Source organism: Drosophila simulans, chromosome 2L, assembly GCF_016746395.2.
Source record: "Drosophila simulans strain w501 chromosome 2L, Prin_Dsim_3.1, whole genome shotgun sequence".
Classification (NCBI taxonomy): Eukaryota; Metazoa; Arthropoda; class Insecta; order Diptera; family Drosophilidae; genus Drosophila; species Drosophila simulans.
The window spans coordinates 13,343,924-13,363,812 of NC_052520.2; the positions used below are offsets into that span (position 1 = coordinate 13,343,924).

At 39.1% G+C, this 19,889-nt stretch overlaps 5 protein-coding genes and 1 long non-coding RNA gene across 12 annotated transcripts in view; 5 read left to right on the top strand and 1 right to left on the bottom strand.

Annotated features, from left to right (window-relative positions):
- Nucleotides 1–19,889, bottom strand: part of LOC6732221 — a 43,278-nt gene that overhangs the window by 5,928 nt on the left and 17,461 nt on the right. For 3 of the 5 annotated variants that reach the window (XM_039291226.2, XM_039291227.2, XM_039291228.2), the window contains exons 4-5: nt 2,657–2,982; nt 1,755–2,244 (exon numbers count right to left, since the gene is read on the bottom strand). In XM_039291226.2, coding sequence (XP_039147160.1) covers nt 1,755–2,244; nt 2,657–2,982 — 816 coding nt within the window. Of the gene's footprint in view, nt 1–1,754; nt 2,245–2,656; nt 2,983–6,135; nt 6,657–19,889 lie in introns of all 5 variants that reach the window. The other 2 variants (XM_016178307.3, XM_039291225.2) reach the window with 2 other exon arrangements.
- On the top strand, nt 76–2,042 carry LOC123327045. The gene is made up of 2 exons (XR_006541504.1): nt 76–1,174; nt 1,339–2,042. It is a non-coding gene; the product is annotated as an uncharacterized LOC123327045 (long non-coding RNA).
- Nucleotides 13,965–16,681, top strand: LOC6732222. Of its 3 annotated transcripts, none has more exons than XM_039291229.2 (3): nt 13,965–14,401; nt 15,919–16,264; nt 16,432–16,679. In XM_039291229.2, the coding sequence occupies exons 2-3, from the start codon at nt 16,058–16,060 to the stop codon at nt 16,585–16,587; spliced, it is 363 nt and encodes a 120-aa protein (XP_039147163.1). In that variant the 5' UTR covers nt 13,965–14,401; nt 15,919–16,057; the 3' UTR covers nt 16,588–16,679. The 3 variants fall into 3 exon arrangements, with proteins under 3 accessions (XP_039147163.1, XP_016024902.1, XP_039147164.1); XM_039291230.2 differs by lacking the exon at nt 13,965–14,401 and adding an exon at nt 14,441–14,824; XM_016180103.3 differs by lacking the exon at nt 13,965–14,401 and having other exon boundaries at nt 14,439–16,264; nt 16,432–16,681.
- LOC6732223 lies at nt 17,039–17,893 on the top strand. The gene is made up of 2 exons (XM_002079316.4): nt 17,039–17,477; nt 17,535–17,893. Exons 1-2 carry the CDS (start codon nt 17,088–17,090, stop codon nt 17,688–17,690), a joined length of 546 nt encoding a protein of 181 aa, XP_002079352.3. The 5' UTR covers nt 17,039–17,087; the 3' UTR covers nt 17,691–17,893.
- On the top strand, nt 17,898–18,799 carry LOC6732224. Its single transcript, XM_002079317.3, has 2 exons — nt 17,898–18,431; nt 18,491–18,799. Exons 1-2 carry the CDS (start codon nt 18,030–18,032, stop codon nt 18,650–18,652), a joined length of 564 nt encoding a protein of 187 aa, XP_002079353.1. The 5' UTR covers nt 17,898–18,029; the 3' UTR covers nt 18,653–18,799.
- LOC27206417 lies at nt 18,977–19,797 on the top strand. The gene is made up of 2 exons (XM_016174446.3): nt 18,977–19,498; nt 19,550–19,797. The coding sequence occupies exons 1-2, from the start codon at nt 19,121–19,123 to the stop codon at nt 19,706–19,708; spliced, it is 537 nt and encodes a 178-aa protein (XP_016024904.1). The 5' UTR covers nt 18,977–19,120; the 3' UTR covers nt 19,709–19,797.

Consider the following 19,889-nt stretch of genomic DNA (forward strand, 5'->3'; position numbering starts at 1 on the left):
CAAAAGCTTCGGCTTCTCAAGGTCATGAAAACATTAAAAAAAAAAATAGCACAAATCAATAATTAAAAACTAATTTTGAAATCTCTTTGAACAAGACAAATATTTTGGTTCAGTCGCTGAACAAATCTGTTTACTGTCTAAAATCTGAAAACCATTTTTCCGACAGCTGACAGCTTCGAACAGAATATAGTACACAATTTGCAATCCAAAAATGAGTACAATAAAAATAAAACAAATAACGTGACGTGCGACTGGCCTTAGTATTGAGATATACGTATATGATTTTCTTAAAATAAAAGCATTTTTTGTCAATTAAATACAAAACCGACAAGTTTGATTGGAGGCTTTGTAAAAAATAAAATTCGAATGTAAAAAGAGTTTCAGTTAGCGCAGGTGGATTTTACAGAAAAAAATTCAATGCAATTAAACATTACATGTATCGATGAGTCCATTAATCATTTCATTTGGTTCAATTCGCGCCACTGAGTTTAAATTATAATGATACAATAAAAAAAATTGATGATAAAGAGGGACTAATGCAATCAGCGTCGAGACCAATTGAATCAACACAAGAAAAATCCAATATGCTCGTGCAAATTGAATCACTCCAATTTGCCATCCATTTTTTCCGGACATTGCAAGCCTAATGAATAAAATGATAATACCCAGCGTCGGTGAGTCTATAAATGGGCAGATTGCATAATATTTGCACCCATTGGTTTACATTGCGCCTCGCCAAACGGCTGTGAAAAGTCACATGGCGTTGCGATTTGAAACAATGGCTGACCGCACAGTACGGCGAAGAAGCAGCAGTGGGTGGTTGGGTGCTGCAGGTGGTGCCGGTGGTGCTGGTGGTGCTGGTGGTGTTGCTGGTGGGCCACCGAAGAAGTCACCGTTGCCAGACAGACTGGGCCAAAAACCATAACCACCGGCACTGGAACCCCGAATAGAGCTCATTGCATAACGCCTGATGAGCAATAGTTGCGATTACTTTCCATTGTTGAACTGTGACTGTGTCACGCAAAAAACATCAAAGTGCGGGTACATATGTCTGTTTGTATGTTTAGGGAATTGTGTACTTAGTAACCTCGCACTGAGAGATCAGAGTTCGCTTGGCTGACTCACTAAGCGAGTTGAGTTGGTTACGAGTGGACCGTGTAATCAGGCACAACTAGTAAGTATCTAAATGCATTCGTCATGAGAACACTAAATTGTGCCTTCAAAAGACCCGTCTGGATTATGTAAATGGGCATGCGACTACAATCTACCGTGTTCGTGCCGAATCAGTCACAGATTTTCCTCCCATTTTTTTTTTTTATCATTCGGTTATGCCCTTAGCTACTGCCAATCGGCGCATCAATCGGTGGGTCATTGAAGTTAATTTACTGTGAGCGATAAATTAACTTCCCTCAATGGAATGACAACTTGTTTGAAGCCGCCCTCGTCGGAGCCAACTTGTAATTACAATTAGCCGCAGCACTTAAGTTCTAGCTGTTCTGTGAAAAATGTATCTTTCGCTTTGCAATTGTAATAATCAATAAATAGCAGGTAATTAGAACGCAAACCTACTATAAACCTGAGATAGCATACATGTAAAAATATGACTATTTAACTATTGTTTCTATCAATTTTAATATGTTTGCTAATTGATTTTAGTTTATTAAAGATACATACTGTTAAGCGATATGACAAATTGTTATTTATGGTTTGAATAAACCCAGAACTCGATGCAATCATCCACTTCTGAAACTCACCCGCAAACTCCTGTGGAATGAGCAGCGTTTTCTTGCGCTGCGATGCCTGAGTCTTGGCGTTGTGTCCGTGGTAGATGTTGCGCTGTCGCACCAGCCTGTAGAGCAGAAAAAGCTCATCGTGGCCGGGTGGGGTGCCACCGTTGCTGCTGTGGCGACCGTTGTTGTTTTGGTGACCAGAACCAGAACCCGAGCCCGAGCCCGAACTAAGACCAGGACCAGAGCCAGTTCCGTTTCCGGTGGCGCTGCCTCCGCTGGACGATGAATGGGTACCGGTGCCGGTGTCAATGTTGCCACTGGAAATGTTGCCACCACCACTGCCACCAGAACCAAACGGATTCGCTCCCGTCGAGGAGCTGCTCGATGCCGCCGTGGAGGAGCCATGCGATGAGCTGGACTGCAGCGTTTCATTGGAGCTCTTACTCGCATGCAGGATGCGAACGACTCGTGGCAGGGAATTCCGCTCAAGGAACTCAATGGCGGTCAGCGCACCCTGAAAGATACATTGTTTATTAGTTGGAGTTTGAGTTTATTTAAATAATTAAGTTTTGAGAGTATTTCTAAATCGAATGCGGCTAGGAAACTTACAAATCGATAAGGAATAATTAACCAATCATTTTGCGCGATTAGAAAACTTTTTGACGTCATGTACACGAGAACATTTTATATAAAAAATTGTATTTATATATATATATATTTTTTTTTTTCAATCCTAAAGCTTTGTACCTTAATCTGCTTTTACGATATATTGTATTTGTAGAACATTCTTTGGGGGATTTGAAAACCCGTTTCTATAGTTATTCGATTTTTTTGCCATCAGATTATGTTACTATTTAAAATTGGTTTGGCGTAGATTTTCGTATACTCAATGCTTTAGATGTAAGTGTAATATAATTCAATCTTACTTCGCTGCTGCCCTTGGAGGCCTTGCTGTCCCCGGTGGAGTAATCGCCGCTGCCATTGAGTGCGTCACAGTATCCGGAATGGGCACCGCCCAGCAATCCTGAGCCCGATCCCAAGCCGTAGGTGCTGTTGTTGGCACTGCCGCGCACGCGTCGTGCCCTCCGCTGGTTCAGCTCGATCTCGTTGCGGCGAGCTAGGCGGGCGTTCTCGAAATCGGCCACCGAGAACATATTCGAGCTGGTGTCGTGGGAGTTGAAGCGCCGCAGTTTGGGCTTGCGCGCCCCGGCCGCCGAATGGTGGCCGTGATGGGCGCCAACGGCTGCTCCACCTGCAGTGGCAAGAGCATAAGGTACGAGAAAAATTAAAATAAAGAATAAAGAAACGCAACGCAACGCGGAGGAGTCGTGAGTGAGTGAGGTAGCACATTGTGCATCGGTGAGGTAATCGCATAAATATAAATGCACATGTGAGTGTCTAATTGCCACCCCGTTGTCTGCAGTGGGAAAAACCCACACACCGTCGTATCAACTTCCACATCTACGAGTACAGTGGCAGAGCTTCGTCTATAATGAGTGTATATTCCCCAAGCGAATTTCAGTTGGCGTGACGCAACAAAAAAAAAAAAAAATAAAAAATAAGGCAAGTGGTTCAAAACTGTTGCTAAGCGCAGCTAATTTTCAGTCAACGGTCAACGAGACGATGACACACAGTGGGCAAATATCGCCCCAAAGCGTAACCGCAAAATTAACAAGAATTTTCGCAATAGACAGGAAGGAATGTCGAAAGATCTTGCACTGAATTTAAAGTGGGGAAAATCGAACTTTTATTGTTGAAGACGGCCATTTTTAGACCACAATAAATTTAATGCACTGAATAGGTGCACCTGTACACAACATTCTTGCCCGCTCGACTTTGTTAAACATCGTTTCAAGGCTAAATATAAATGAAAATCTTTTGGCCAAAGTTGTGTATATGATTTGAAACCTACGAACTTCAAGTTCAACTGACCAGAAAGGCAATCTATCTCTATCTAATAATAACATGCAAATACTAAAAACGTAGGTATACACAAAACTCAAACTGCTCTATTTGCACTCGATTCTATAATTCAAAGTTTACTAATCAGTGATTATTTTTGCGTTTTAACAACGTTTACGCAAACAAATTTGTCACTAACAAGACTTTATTTGCAATACAAATATATTGACTATCAGCTAATTGATACTAAATTTTGCTATTGACGTTATTCATGGGTCATTAAAAATACCAGCTTGGTTTATGAAATGCTTGAAAATTGCCTAAAAACTTGTGAAAACATTTTAGATTTATTTCTAAGCATACAAATTCGTTATCGAATTAAGTCAGGTCATCGCCCTATGTGTAAGCTATTAATCAAATTATTTTATTATCGATTAGGTCATTTCGATTCGCATTTCCGGGTTATTGATTACTTTTTGAAGATTTGCTAACTTTTTGTTATATTCGAATGCACTTGAGTTAATATCGAGGAAGAACTGCGGGGGTCTATGACATGACAATTTTAAGGTCGAATTGTATTTTTGGCTGAAAGATCCAATCGGATCGGATATCGAGGCACTAATAAAAGAGTCAACAACTGGAGGCGATTAACGGCACACAAGTACGTAGACAACACAAAAAGATAACACCTCCCTCATGGGCAACATATATTGTATTATATCGTTATCGGGCCGACATCCAAAAAAGCAATTGTCTGTCGCCCCAAACAATACCGCATGAAATCACTTAGCCGTATTCGTTTTTTCCCGATTTTTTGTGTTGCTTTAGAAATACATATGTGTAGTTGAGTAAATAAGCGAACTTCGAGCGTTGCAATTAAAAAGAGATATCGCGACTTTTGATTGCTCATTGTTCGAATGCGGCCCATGGTGCGATTTGGATCCGCTGATTGGTGGTCGGTGGCGCATTACTCACTTTAATTGCGCACATTTGGCTTAATTTTTTGCCCCACACACAACACACATTTAATAAATGCAGGCGAGGGCAGAAATCACAGCATAACACCGGGAAGGGGCTAAAACGTTTTGTGAAATTGCTCTTATCTTTCGTGAAATATCAATTGCAGAGTAGACTTTCCGCCAGCGAGCGAGAGAGTAAGCCATATATACATACATATAAATAGAGAGAGAGAAAGCTATAGAATGGGTGAAGGGGGGGTGTGAGTTTGTCACGTTTCGTGTGAAATTATGCGAATCGACGCGCGCGCCTTTTGCGAACAGAAATCCCCATACAGACAACACAACCACCAGTTAGAAAAAAAAACTGCTTCTGGTAACGAGACTATTTTACCCTTCCAATTTGATCTAAACTCTTCTACTGATCTTACCCTTTCCGCAATTTACTGCAGATACACATACTTATCAACAATATGACTTAATCTACACATCTTAGTCTTTAATGGTAGAGATTTCTTTAGAACCATACATATTTTTGAATGGGTAGACAAAATTAGTCTTTCTAGGTCGTCTTCTTATCTACCATATATTTTATAGTTTAAGTGAGTAATTTTAATCACTTCATCTCTTTATTGTTCAGAGTGTTGATTGGTATTCCATCCAAACTAGCTGGCCATAAAAATAGCACATGTTTCGGTTTTCACTTTTAAACGTTCTGCTCGGATTCGATTTGCACAAAAATAAATATTTATACGATTTGGACGCTTTTCACAAAGACCTGTACAGTTGGTTATCAAATAGTTGAATTATCTAATTTAGATGCAAATTCGATAATCAAGAACTTTAAATCCCACAGTTCTTTTGAACTCTCTTTGTATTACACCACCATTGAAATTTATTACAAAAATATTAACACAATATTAATATTGCACAAATATATTTTCAACTATTGAGTTTCAGTTACTGAAGTTTACCTGTAGCTGTAAACTTGGATCTTTTATTACGTGCTGTAAAATCTTGTAATGGCGCACCTTGTACGGAAAATGACGTAGAAATGCACTCATTTTTAAATAATTGGGTGCTTTACTTTGTTGTAAAAAATTAAATGCATTAGTTTACAGCAGCAACCAGTTGTTCGTAATTACCATACTATATTGTGTGAAAATAGTTAGTGCCACTACTGTTTCAGTGTCATAAAGTTGTATTTTTCAAACTAATTAAAGGAATCAATGAAAAAACATTTTCATTTTCGAAATGGTACAAGTGAAGTCTTCAGTTTAATCATTTTTGAATTAGGGTTTATCTTCTTGGTACATTCCATTCCCTCCGCAGGATTATAAAGTGTATATAAGGATGATCTGAATTACCATACCCTAAATGCAGAGCATTTACAAAATAAAAGCAAAGGCGACGTCATTGAGCAAACAATTACCCATTGCGCTCTCCCGCTCTCCTCTCTCTCTTACGCTCGCTTGAAGCGCGTGCCTTGTCAACCTTCCCCACCACCCCTCCTTCGCACTAACTTCCACTCTTCGCGCTAAGCTTACAGTTACATGCAGCTGCTGCTGCAGCTGCGACGCTGTTGCTGGGTGCGCCCGCTGCTGCTGCTGTTGCGACCCCGTTGCCGCCCACTGTGCCAGCGCCTGCTCCACCCACTGTGGAGCCAGGATTTGTAGCTGTTGCTGTTGTTGTTGTTGCGCCCTTTGTGGCCGATGCAGTGGGTGTTGTTACTGCTGCCGCTGATGCTGTTGTTGTTGCTGATGCTGCTGCTGGACCGCCGGGCATGTGCGGTCTACTGTTCATCAGCCAGTTGGCCAGGTGCCTCTGCCGCTCGAGCTCGATATTGGTGCGCTGCATTCCGAGTCCGGACAGTTTTAAGGTCTCGTTCATAATCGCAATCAATCAAACCGAAAAAAAAATGAATGCGCCACTGCAACGAGCGGACGCGTCGCCGCCGTCGAAACGAATGTATTCCAACTCGGTACGTCTCGCGATGCCGATTTTCAGCGACCAACTGAGCAGACTTGTCCGACTGCAGCGGCGCCCTCCTCGATCGTTGCTGCTGCTGCTGTAACGAGAGAGCCACGGAGAGCGAGGAAGAGAGAGAGAGAGAAAAGCGTGAGAGAAAAACAACGGAGAGCACAAAATGCGCGCACAGTGGGCAGCGTTTACATAAGTGGCAGCGCGACCAGCGGAACTCAATTTCGCACAGTGGCCTCAATCTGACAGCTGCACACTCTCACAATTATCGGCTAAATAATATTTACCGAGCTGCTCAATTTTGTTTGGCAAATATTTTTGCCTTATTATTAGACTACCTACTTATTTATTGAGTGTGGTTTGGGCATTGTAGGGTACCTAATATCGGGGAGGTGTGTCACTCCCAATTTTAGTTTATGCATTTCTGAATCATCCGTATTTCACAAGAATGAAATAAAAAATATCTTATTTCACAAAAAGCTACTGGATGACAAATTGAAACGGTAAGATTTAGTGCTTCCTAGAAAGGTCGTTTTTAAAGATATTCAATATAATTGATTTCCAGAAATTTAATTTAGTTTTAGTTTTACGAATTTCTTAGTTGATCTTTTCTATTTTATATATTATATTTATGCGACACATATCGTTTAAGTTGCTTTTATTGTTGCCCTAATCAAATGATCAACTAAATTAGCAGCTGTGCAAACCTTTTTGCAGAGTTCATATACCCCGAATCCAAGTGTAACAACAACAATTGCAAAATGTGTAAAAAGATGTTGAGCTTTAGCAAAAAAAAATCTCCATCGTAATTGAGATGGTTGCTGTGTGCCTGTGTGTGTGAGATGGCTGTGCGTGTGTTGTGCATAAATTAAAATTGCGATGACGATGACGACGTTATCAGAAACTCGGCTCTCTCGCTCTCCCGCTCGCTCACTCGCCCGTTCGTTCGTTGGCTTGTTCAATGTCGCCGCACCTTTTCAGTTGTCGACCGCCCGCCGCCCACTTCGCCACCTCCCGCCCACCACCCACTCCTCGTGCAACAGCGTAGAAAGCAGAGCCAGTTCGTCTGGCGTTGGCAGCAAAAACAACAACCGCGCGTCATCTTCAAACGTTATGCGACAGCGTAATCGGCGCGATTGTTAGAAGAGTGAGCGAGATGGAAGGCGGAGCGAAAGGGATGGGGATAGTGAGGGAGGGTAGCCGTCTTTAAACTCGCACGGGCACCCATAGATAATTTAATTTGGGGATGCGCAGAACGATTTCTTCAAAGTTAATCAGCCTATCAACAATCGATCACTCTATATTAAATTGCTTATAAGTGGTCAAATGTAAATATTTAAATATAATGATACTGTAGTTTAAGCAATGGTCTGTTGCTACCTACGCACATACATACATACATAGATCGGTATTGATTTTTACTGAGAATCAATCCGAAACCCCCACAACTCCACCACTGTTTCCCCACTCGTACCACTCATTGTTCAGCACGTTTTTTGGTATTTGTTCGTGTTTTGCTTTATTTGCTGCTTTGTTTTCCTTTCGTGGTGGCCTGGCTCTTTTTATGTGCTTTCCCAGGAAAGAGTATCATAACTTTGTCATAATGTTGGCAAACCATTCGACCGGGGGAATTAAATGCCAGAAGGCATCAAGCCAAAAACCTAAAAACAGTGTTGCAAATGTTTCAGCATGTGGCTATACACCGCAGACAATTTTACAAGTGTCTCAATAAAAGAATAATAATCTATTCAGCTAAAGAGTTCCAGAGATTATGTTCTAAGCTCTCAAAGTGAGTGACTTATAAAAACATACTTTATAAAAAAAGTTGTTTTACAAAAATTCCACATTTTTAAAAATTGAATTTTTATTTTTAGTAAAATGGGAAACTTGTTCAGTGTAATTTCGTAAGCATGACGAGGCATAACAAACGATCTACATACAATGTATGATTTTTCGGGGTTGCTATGCCAAGCTTTTCTATTGAAACTATCAAAATTGAGTTGAACGATCTGCAAAATTCTGTACATATGTTTGTAAGCACATATGTATGTAGCAACATCTGTATATATGTACAGTATTAAAGTACTTATAGTCGGAAGCAGATGTGCATATGCTATAAAATAAAATGTGTGTGGACTCTTTTGTATCCGGAGTGTTCATCATGTTGTTTTCCCTCCTTTCGGAACACTTGTGTTTCAAAAAACTTGGGAGAATAGTCTAAGCACCAGCTGTTACCTCTTAGTGATGTATGTATGTACATATGATTTATGATGTGTACAAATCTGTCGATTAAATTCTTAGAGATACATATAAGAGTATTCAGGCCTTGACTCGTTTAAGGCGTGGGCGATTTCTGAATAACTGCATGTTCATTATACTTTAGATTCAACCTTGAATGCATCTTATCGGCGGACTGAAATAATATAATAATAATTGCCGTATAGTACTGATGTAATCGTGTGAATATAAGGAAATGGGTTGCTAATGCACTAATGCATGAAGATCAAAGAGCGGACTACAACCACATGATCAAAACAAAAGACGATCGTGATAAGATCATAAGATGTTGCATAAATGTTATATTTTTATATATATATAATACATTTAGATATGACGTAGATGTGGTTAATGGCCATGATCTATTTTTAAGACCATGTAGATAACAAACTCTTTTAACTTTTAATCATGTTATTCATCCATATGATCGTCATTTAATACCTTCAGCTTGTATTTTCTGATTAGATATTGAACTGATATATTATAAGAGCATACGGTTTTCGTTCGATTTGATTAATTTGCTTCCCAGTTTGTTCTTCTTTCCGGCGTTCGTTGCCTTTTGTCAACTGGTCCGCGGGTTCAACTAATAAAAAATAATCGCACGGAATTCGCGTCTTCCTAGCCACCGCCTCAGGTATTTCCCCAAGGGGGGTGTTGGCCCATTGTCTGCCCACTTTTTGTATAATTCATTTCTATGCGTAGCTGTCGGCCTGTCAGCTGTCGTCGCACTTTTGATGAATCACAGGCCTGCCTGCCCAGCACAACCCAGCACAGAGTGGACGGACCCAGCTAAAAATACGCGCCAACTGAAAATGCAAAATTCATGGCCGTTCTACGCTTTTCAGCCGCATGGAATGCGGTGAAGGCGCTCCTCATCGATACCAAATGAACAATCGCCGGTTAGTTGGGTTCGGTTAGCCGTAGAGGAGGAGACTGCAGACTTTTGGGGGCGATGGTGCAAAAAACACCTCTATCCGAGCCCCACGGACTCCACTCACCCCCTTCGTCATCCATTAAAGATAGGCGACACCGTCGGACTGTCGGTTAAACTAAAGCTTGGGTTAACATGGGTCAACACTTTGGGTTAACGTGGGTCAAACACTTTGCTCTAAACATTCGTGTTTTCGGGCACGTTAAAAAATCGAAGAAATTAACAAGATCATTTAAAATTTATACAATTAGAACATACTTGAAAATCGAATCAAATGAAATGAATCAACAATTAGTATTTTTCTTAAAATTTAATTTCGCTTTTACAATGATAATAACAAATATAAATTATTTATTTTTAAATTTTTGTTTTTGCGAACACACAATATAAAAGCTTACACATAAAAGATTATTTTTTGAAATTACTTTAATGGAAGTCATGAATTTACGACAAACTTTTTGCAACTGAGCACTAAATACCGGGAAAATTTACATTCTGTGCACGCAACTGCACAGCATGACAATAGTATATTTAAATGGTTGTTTTAGTTGATAAAGTGAATGCCAGATACATATTTCAACAACGTTTTCAACGGACATTCTAAGGCAACAAAGCGTTGTGGCTGGACATGAATGCGACCGAAAAGGTCGAATGGCCTAAAGCCGGCGTGCTTAAGACGTGGCTTAAATGGTCTTACTGTCTGCAGCTTCGACGACGGTCAGTCTTGGCCAGCAGCCGCCAGTAACAAGGGTGCAATTCGGAGGTGGAAAAGTGGCTTCGACCATCTGACGACCAGACCCGATGTTGCCGCACTCATGTGCAACTAATCGACGTGTGCTGGTTTATTGGTTTCAGCTTGGGTCTCTGATGCGGTGGCAATTACGCCGCTTCTGCATTTCGAATTTTGCATTTTGCATTGCATTTCGCATTTCGCATTTTGCATTCAATGATGTGGTCAGGGCCCAGCGATGGGGCTTTCAAAGTACATGGCCTAGCTTATGGCCACTATAGCTATGCGGTTGCCCCAATGCACCGTTAGCCGAAGGAAGACGCGAGGTGGAGCGGCATTGCTGCGGAGCACAGCATGTGGTCACCCGCTTTGCACTAGACTAAACTCGAACTATATATACAATGTGCTCTTAAGTTTGCATGTTTATGGTGTACTACGAGTATGTATGTACCTACTAAACGACGAACAATTATTTATCAAACAAGTGGCAAAGAGAATAACGATGAGCGCGAATATCAGGGTGTAGGGGAAATGCATTTTCCAACTGAATTGATTATGATGCTGGGCACTACGGAGCTGACGATTTCGTTTACTTTGACCATAATAATGATTACAAATGAGAACGGTACTGGCTGGGAAGGAAGTGGAACAATGAAATGCAATTTGCAAAATGTGTCTCAAAGAGGAACTGCCTCGAATGGTTGCAATTGCAAATGAGAGGAAGCCAAGTGTTGGTTAGGTCCATTTGAATATTATAGGTAGACAGACTACTCTTGAAGAACCTAGTAAATTACTTATTGCAGCAGTGACTAAATTTAAGCTGCACTAAGTATTCTATATGTATAATCATTGTACGTACTTCCCTTTGTGCAGAGCTAACCGTATCATTATACGCTGATATCACTTATTTATAGACTTTAATAGAAAAGTAGTGCAAGTATGATATTATTATCACGCAAGCAAAGTTATGGCAATATGCACAAGAGAATTTAGATTATTTTATCGGAACAGCAATTGCCCGCTTTCATTATCGTTCTTTAATACTAATTGTATAGGTCGTACTTATTCAAGTTCTTTAATTTTCTTTGTACTTTAATTTGCATGCCTTTTTTCCGATCCTTTGTACAAATTTTCTTGCGTTCATCGTTGTCAAGCAAAATGAAGAAAAATTCCGAATAGATGAAAATCGTTTAAGTAATGCGCAAATTTACAGCTTGGCTGAGCAGCTGACTGCCTCCTAAAATAAAAGCAGGGCAAATTCTCAGCAGTAACTATTTTCATTTCGTCTTACCATTTTTGTTTCTTTTTCTTTTGCCTCTTTTGTATTTTTGGGAGTTTTATGTTAATGCTTTATAGCTCTGGCCACGCCTCGCTTAAAGTTAAAGTTCGTTGCGGGTCTAAAGCCCCCCGAACTTTTATGCGTCTGCGGTGGGGCTCAGATGGGTGGGCGGTACTAGCGGCGGGGTGGCGGTGGTACTTCGGTTGGGGGAAGGTGGCGCCACATCAGCAGCTGCTGTTGGCCCACAGTTAACTGTGCTAACTGTGTTGCCTGGCACTGCGATTTATTAACAGTTAGCCAAAAGCCCGGATAGCTAGCTACCTACCTACTCAACTACCTACAACTGCTACAATTATTGTAGTTATTCTTCTGCTGGGCTCCACTGACATCGTTGTTGTTGCATTTGGAAGCTAGCCCCAAAATTTATTGCCTGCAGCCACATGATGAATGATTCTGATAATAATATTTTGTTATTGCCTTTTTGCCTTGGGTGAGTTTTTCGTTTGGTTCTTCTACGCTTCTTATTTTTTTTTTTTGCCGTTGCAGCAAGTTTTGAGCTGCGTTCTGTTGCCAAAAATTGAAGTCACCATGGAGCCATGGCCAAAAAGACCTTGCCACAAAAAGCTGTTAAATTCGGGCTATCGAGTAAATATATGTATGTTTGTGTGTGTTTGTGCCCCATGGAAGTTGCCCCCTGCTGTTGCGACGGCCGCTAAAATAAAACATTCGGCCAACTGACGAAAACATAAAGCAAAAGTAATAAACTAAAGGTTGTCATAAGAAAACTTAGACGGCGAACGGTCGGTCTTAAAGGGAAGCTCATTTGTCTTCAAGTTTTTCAGCGCAGGAACTGCACGTATAACATTTTTTAAACCATGAATTCACAGTGTTGGAAAATTTGTTGCAAGAGGTTTACAAAATTTCAACTTATTTTGAATTTTGAATATTGTTTCTCCATTTGTTTTAAAGGTATTATTTTCTAGTCAAGAACCTTTTCAGTAAATCTAAAATTGCACTTTGTCGTTTCTTTAGATTACTTTTTACAAATTTAAATTCTAAGAAAAATAATGTTTTAATGTTTTCAGTACCGAAACAATTGTTTAAAAGTACTTAAAATCGTGTAAAAGCCGCTGAAAGTTTAACATTCGTACGACCTTGGCAAGGCAATTTGATACAATAATTTCCGCGGAATTTGAAGAGACAGTTGTGCATGGAAAATAAAACCATTGTGGTGGTCGGAAAACTAATCCCGCACGGGGAAGTAGACTGCGATAGTAGACAAAAGACAGCATCAATGTCGACACGTTAAAGCTCCGCTCACACAGCAAGCGAGTACATTTTTTGACAAATTTATGATGATGGAATTTTAAGTGATTTTTAACGAGTGTCTGCAGCAGAGACGTTGGATTTTCGGCGAAGCACTGAATACTACACTCTCAGCTGCAAAAGCCACTGTAATGCTTGTTTTGGCCATAGTTAGCTAATAAATATTTAAATCGCTCGCATATAATTGCACACAGAAATAGTTCAATCAAGGGGAATATTTAAACATTCAACTTTGTTTATTGCCATTGCAACGAGAAACAGTTTAACGAGCGGAAAATGATCGGAAAATGTTAATAAATTTTGCCTTCGACAAACGGAATTTCTGGGCATCTTCTTTGGGGCTGCCACTCCCATTTGGTGCCAACTGCAGAGGCGCCCCATAGATGCGTAAATTGTTGATGCCACCACCTGTGCATTCGACTGTAAAATTTATTGATTGCACAAATAGGCCCAAATAGGCATCGGCAATGACGCAGATATTGGTATCTATGTATATACGCAGACCAAAGGCCATTTTCATTTTGGCCTATCCAACACACAACTTGGAGATTCTGTAACGATGTAAGCAAATTTTCGGCATAGATGTTATATTTACTTTGCCATATTTTTAGAATTTAGCAGTGCGTCAAAGCTTAAAGTTTGCCTTTGAAATGGGCATTTAAAATGAATTTCTAGTTTCTTTCTGCACATTGAGCAGCTAAACCTCAAGTTGCTAAAAAAGAAACCACAAGATACCTACTTTGATTTCGAAATGTCCCATCCTTTGTGATGGTTTTCTTGGTGGGCGTAGTCGTGCGTGTGATTGACAAGCATTCTCATTGAATTATTAATTATGTAATGCGAAACCAATCGACTGCAATTTGCATATGAAATGAGCCTCACACGCTCACAAAGACTAATTAAGGTCTCTGGCGCTGTGGTTTTCGCAGAGCTTCATATATGTAGGCTTGAATGAAAATTGCACAAATTTGCATAATATATATACACCTTGATATTTAAAATGCAACGCAACAATCTTTTCAGTTTGTTACCAAGCCACACGCTGGCCATTAGAAGAATTTTCCCGTGGCCCATGAGCACGGATGGGTTGTGTTAATTGCACTCGTACAAATTGGTCACTTAGGGAAATTGGTATATGAAAATGGGAAAATTAGTTTGTTTTCTTCAGCGCGAAAAGAACAGGTCATCGCGTTACGCAGCTCAGCAGGCGTATTGAAAGCAAAGGATATTGATTTCTAATTTCCAGTCAAGTGCTGCAGACAATTGAATAAACAAATTATATGCCAGCAAGTAAGTAAAGTAACTGAGAGCAATACTTTAGTTTCAATGGAAATGCATTATTACCAAGAACAAATATGAATTTAAGCTAGCAAAAAGTGAATCCTTCAGATACTTTAGTATAGAATCTATTGGTTGTATGAGCTACCGAACTGAGTGAGCCAAAAATGATGTTACAAGTGCACTTCTTGCAAAATCGCACACATTTCCGATTGAGATCTCCGAGTTAGGAATCCGCAATGCCGTGGAAAAAGCTGGCAAACACCCACACGCACTCCACGAGGATTGTGATGGCAACCAGCTGGGATGCACAGGAGGTAAATGCAGCGAAAAAAAAAGGAAAATAATAATAAAGATTTAAGCCCGACAAATGTTTACATAATATGGACCACAGCAGCATCCGCAGACGCGTCGAGACTCTCCAGATCCCAGACGGTAGGTGTGATGTTTGAACTACACTCGACTGGGCCGCTTGCGATGCCCGGCTCGTCTTTACTTTGCCTCACTTTGCCGTACACCACTCCATTCCGCTCCACTCCGGTGCGCATTGCTTCTCTGTTTTAAGGCCACTGTTTTTGCTCGGGCTGTGGGGCTGTTGGTAGCCAGGCAATCCAGCCCAGCCCAGCCCATCTGCATCCTTGTCGCCAGCCCCATCCTTGAATCCTTCTAGCTGCAGTTGGTTGGCGAGGCGACTGTGTCGGCGGCAGCACTGGTGTTATTAACATTTCTGTTGACATCCTTGGGGTCGCGTTTTGGGCCCCGAACACGGCGAGATATGAACGGGTGTATTCGACATGCGAGCATTCGAAAAAGCGTTTATAGAAAATCGATTTTAACAAGTTTAAATATGTACATAAAAACTACTGTTGCACGTATCGAAATGGCATGATTTAAAATAGTTTAAAATTTAATTTATAGCAAAATCTTACAAACATGTTTAAATGTTAAGATGATATCTGCTTTTAATATTTTTTAAAAGAACTCATCAATGTCACTGTGTTTCTTCTAAGTTTAACTTGACTTATGCCTTTTCCTATCATACACAAGTTTCATATCTCATTTAATACTGAGTATCATTATGGTCGAGAAAAAAGCGTTTCGCTTTCTTTTCCCCCCTTTTTTTTGATGCCTTTCTTTTTTTTACTCTTTTTGTGTACTTAGCCGCCTTCTCAACTCAATCTTTCCATACGTGAAACATTTTCATTTTACTTTTGAGTGCAGGCATATACACTTTTTATTTTTTGCACATCTGAAAGCGACTCAAAGACCCAAAAAGACCGAAGAAAAAAGTAACATGGAAAAATTATTTATGTGTATATGAATACGTATTGTTGACATATTGAGAGATTGCGGCAATTTAGACCAGACGACACCATTTAAAAAGCCATTAGGCTTTGCTCCGTCAGCTCATAATTACGAGCACAATGGAATCCCCCATTAGTAGTTGCTTCGTAGCCAGCCAGTAATCCACTGGCCAAGTCAAGCGTCTTCCGAATGTCTTTCCACAAGCTGCGTCTTCTCGTTTTCAGCTCGCTGATCAACTGCTCATTGTGTGCCCATGTGGTGTTCGTCGATCGCTTCACCTTCACTGTCGACGATCGAGACCTGTTCCTGTCCCAGAGTGCGGTGGTCGAACAGGATGGCAATCGCAGTTATCTATCTGGCCATATGATGATTAATCGATTGGTGAATGATCTAACATTGACTTCATCGATGGACATTACGCGTCCTCAGCGACCGGAACTACGGCTATATAATGTTCAGCTTAACTTCTGTTCGGTCCTCAACAATGGTTATAAGAATAAGTTTATCAGAATGCTGTACAATAACTATGCGGAGTTCCTGAACACCAAGCCCAAGTGTCCACTTAAGCCGGTGAGTTGAAAGTAATCAATAGATGGAATATCAATTTAAATAGATAAAAATAGCTATCAAATGTGTAGCACGCTTTTTGGAACTAAGAATGTTCATTCTTAGCATGTTACCATGTTTTAAGCTTTCTTGAAATTGTTCTAATATTTTTAAAACTTTCTTATTTTTAGAATTTTAACTACTCCCTGCATAGGGCCTACATCGACGAGGCCATGCTGCCAGATCTACTGCCGGAGTGCACTTATCGCTTGAAGATGTCCTTTAAGCACAAATCCAAACTATTAGCACACATGCAAATTGATGGTCGATTGCTCAGCAAACGTTAACACTAAAATATCTTTATTTGCTCGTTTTCAATAAAATAGAAAAGAAAATTATGTGCAAAGCCAAAAAATAATTTTCATATTGGGGATTCGGTTCGATTACTGCGATAATTACTGTCACATTAACCAATCGACGGACATGGCAAGAATGGTTCATAAATTGAAACATGCATGACTTTGGCAGCATTGGAATACATTATTCTAATGTATGGAAAGCCCATTATGATTGTCCAAATTATTCCATTATATTTATTTACATATTTTATTTAATAATAACGCATGTCCAGTCGATTGGTGTTTAATTTCACCGCTTGAACAAACGAAATAATACAGCAATATTCAATCATCAGTTATAATGACTTAAAATCGAAAATGCCCAGCGTTTTTCATCATTATTAAAATAATATCATTGGAAACCATCTTTAATTAAACAAAACGTTAAATACATGTCTGATTGAGCGTTGAAAAGAATTACCAAAAGGCATTTTAGTAAAACAATAGCCATGAAAACGTTGTATTTCATATGTGGACTTTACTTCCTTATGGACGTGGCTAAATGTGAAAATCGCAAGTTACGGATTTTCTTTGATGAGTTTGCGATCAAGTATAAGGTGCCAGACGTTTTCGAAAAGATGGATTGTAATTTGTATCAAGCGAATAATCGAAGCTACGTCAACGCCGAGATGAAACTGAAAAGGGAAGTTGCAGATTTGAATGTTCGCGCTGTTATGGAGTTTTGGAAACCAAATGCCCAAACTAAAATGAAGTTGTACGACGTTCGACTGGATGGATGTCTTATACTCAGAACTATACACAAAAATAAACTGTTCTACTTCTATGTGAAGAGCTTTAAGAAACATTCCAATGTTATTTTGTCGTGTCCCTTTAAAGCGGTAGGTTTCACTCAATTATAGTAAGACTTTTCATAAATATATTATGGTTTTTTTCAGAACTTCACCTACAAAATGGATGATTGGTTCTTGGACGAAGAGGAGCTACCACCTTTTGCTCCTGTTGGCCAATTCCGCACGATCACCGAATATTTTAACCAACAACGATTGATAATACGTGTTGTAGCACATGGTGCAATATTGCCAAGATCATAAGCCTTTGATAAAAATGAAACATTAAAGTTATAAATAATAGCCAGCCATTTTACTACATTATTAACACAGCAATATTCTACTCAATCCACTTGATACGTAAAAAATGTTTTTAAAAACCATCAATTATTTATTATGTTCAAAGCATTATACAAGAATATCAATTAAAATAGCCTTGTTCGGATGCACAAAATTGTATATTTTTTCTTACACACTTCTACTAAAACTATACTAATTATTTTATTATCAAGCAACGAGTTCTTAATTGGCTCGTTTTATGAATATACCATAATTCCATATTTGTGCCCTCAGCTCTCCTAATCGCAGTCGACTGTCATTAAAATGAACGCGTTGGCCACGTCTACTTTGTTTTGGCTACTGTGGTTTGGCAACCCCATTTGCCTAAAGTGTGAGGAGCGTAGTTTTCGCATAAAGATGGATGAGTTTGCAGTTAAATATAAAATGCGCGATTTGATACAGCATATAGATTTTCGAATCGTCAATCTGAACAATCGGAGTTACGTTAACGGCGAGATGATAGTGAAGTCTGATGTGGAGGATATATTAATGCACACAACCATGGATTTTTGGAAAACATCCAACCAGAAGAAATTAAAGCTATATGATGGTCGCTTGGATGCATGTCAGTTCCTAAAAACTTCACACCGAAATGGATTGTTTAAGATTTACGTGAAGAGTTTTAAAAAGCATATACATGGAAATCTAACTTGTCCTCTAAGAATGGTGAGGAAACCACATATCAAACTTTATAATATGTAATAAGAACTGATTTTCTTTTTTAGAACTTTAACTATACGTTGACAAATTGGCACATGGATGAGAAGGATCTACCGCCGTTTGTTCCCTTGGGAACTTTTCGGACTGTCACAGAATATTTTACACAAGAGCGATTGGCACTGCGAATTGTGACGCAGGGAAAAGTGCTTTCATACAAGACGAATTGAAAATGGAATGTATTTTGTATATATTACTCAACGATGCGAAAAGAGCCCCATAATTGCATTTTTACTTTGGAATCTGGTTACAATAATAGTTCTTGCTTTTAATATAAATAATAATATAAATAAACGAGCATTTCAAAATCAACATTCATATATTTATTTATTAAAAAGCTCTTGTCAGCCTCTAAAGTATCAAAATTTCAAAATTATGCAGCAAATTTAATTATATAAATTCTTAACATTTTTTATTGCAATAATCAAGTTAAATTTAAATTTTATTTGCTTGCAGCTAGCTAGCAATTTAATTCGACAATCGATTACAAGGAACATAATGAATAATAATGACAGCTAGCTTAAAAATAAATTTGTTTAGACAAAATATAATTCGAGAATTCTCTGAAATTACTTGGTTATTCGGTTGGAAAATTAATCATTAAGCGGTGGTCGAGCATTGCAGTTTAGAGGTTTAACATGGAAACTTTATTTTGGCTTTACTGTTTCTTAATTCTAAATTGCGTGGACTCTACACAGCGAAACTTTCGAATAGTCGTTGATCATATCAGCACTAAGATTTTCGATACTAATACCATCGAAACTTTGGGTTGCCAAGTCGATCAAAGTATTAATTGCAGCTTTGTTAATTGTCATATGCTGCTAAATCGTCAAGTCAACAAATTGGATGCTCGAAACCTACTGGATTTCGTTAAGCCAAATGGTCAAGAAATGAAGTTATACGACGGTCGATTAGATGCCTGCATCCTACTCGACAGTATTCAAAAAAATCGTTTAGTGAACATATATTCCAAATCATTTAAAAGATTTTCTAACTTGAAGTGTCCCCTCAAAGCGGTAAGTGTGGATATTGTTAAAGATATTTTAACATCATAACGTTTCTTTTAGAACTTCAACTACACCATGAAAAATCTTTATATGGACGAGCAAGATTTTCCCTCATTCGTGCCGTATGGAACTTTCCGATCCATAGCCCAATTTTATCTTAATCAAACTTTTATAGCATCACGAGTTATTGCCCGCGGAAAAGTTATACCCAGGCTCTAAATATATTTACACTTAAGAAAAGAAATTCTTAAGCAGAAATAAAAACATAAATAAACCCTAATAATTTGAATATTATGGCTCATTAGATGTTCATGTGGAAAAAATATGGAACAAGTTAATAATTATTTGGAGTAATATTTTGCGTGAAACGAATTAGCGGTGCAATTAAAAACGTATCAAA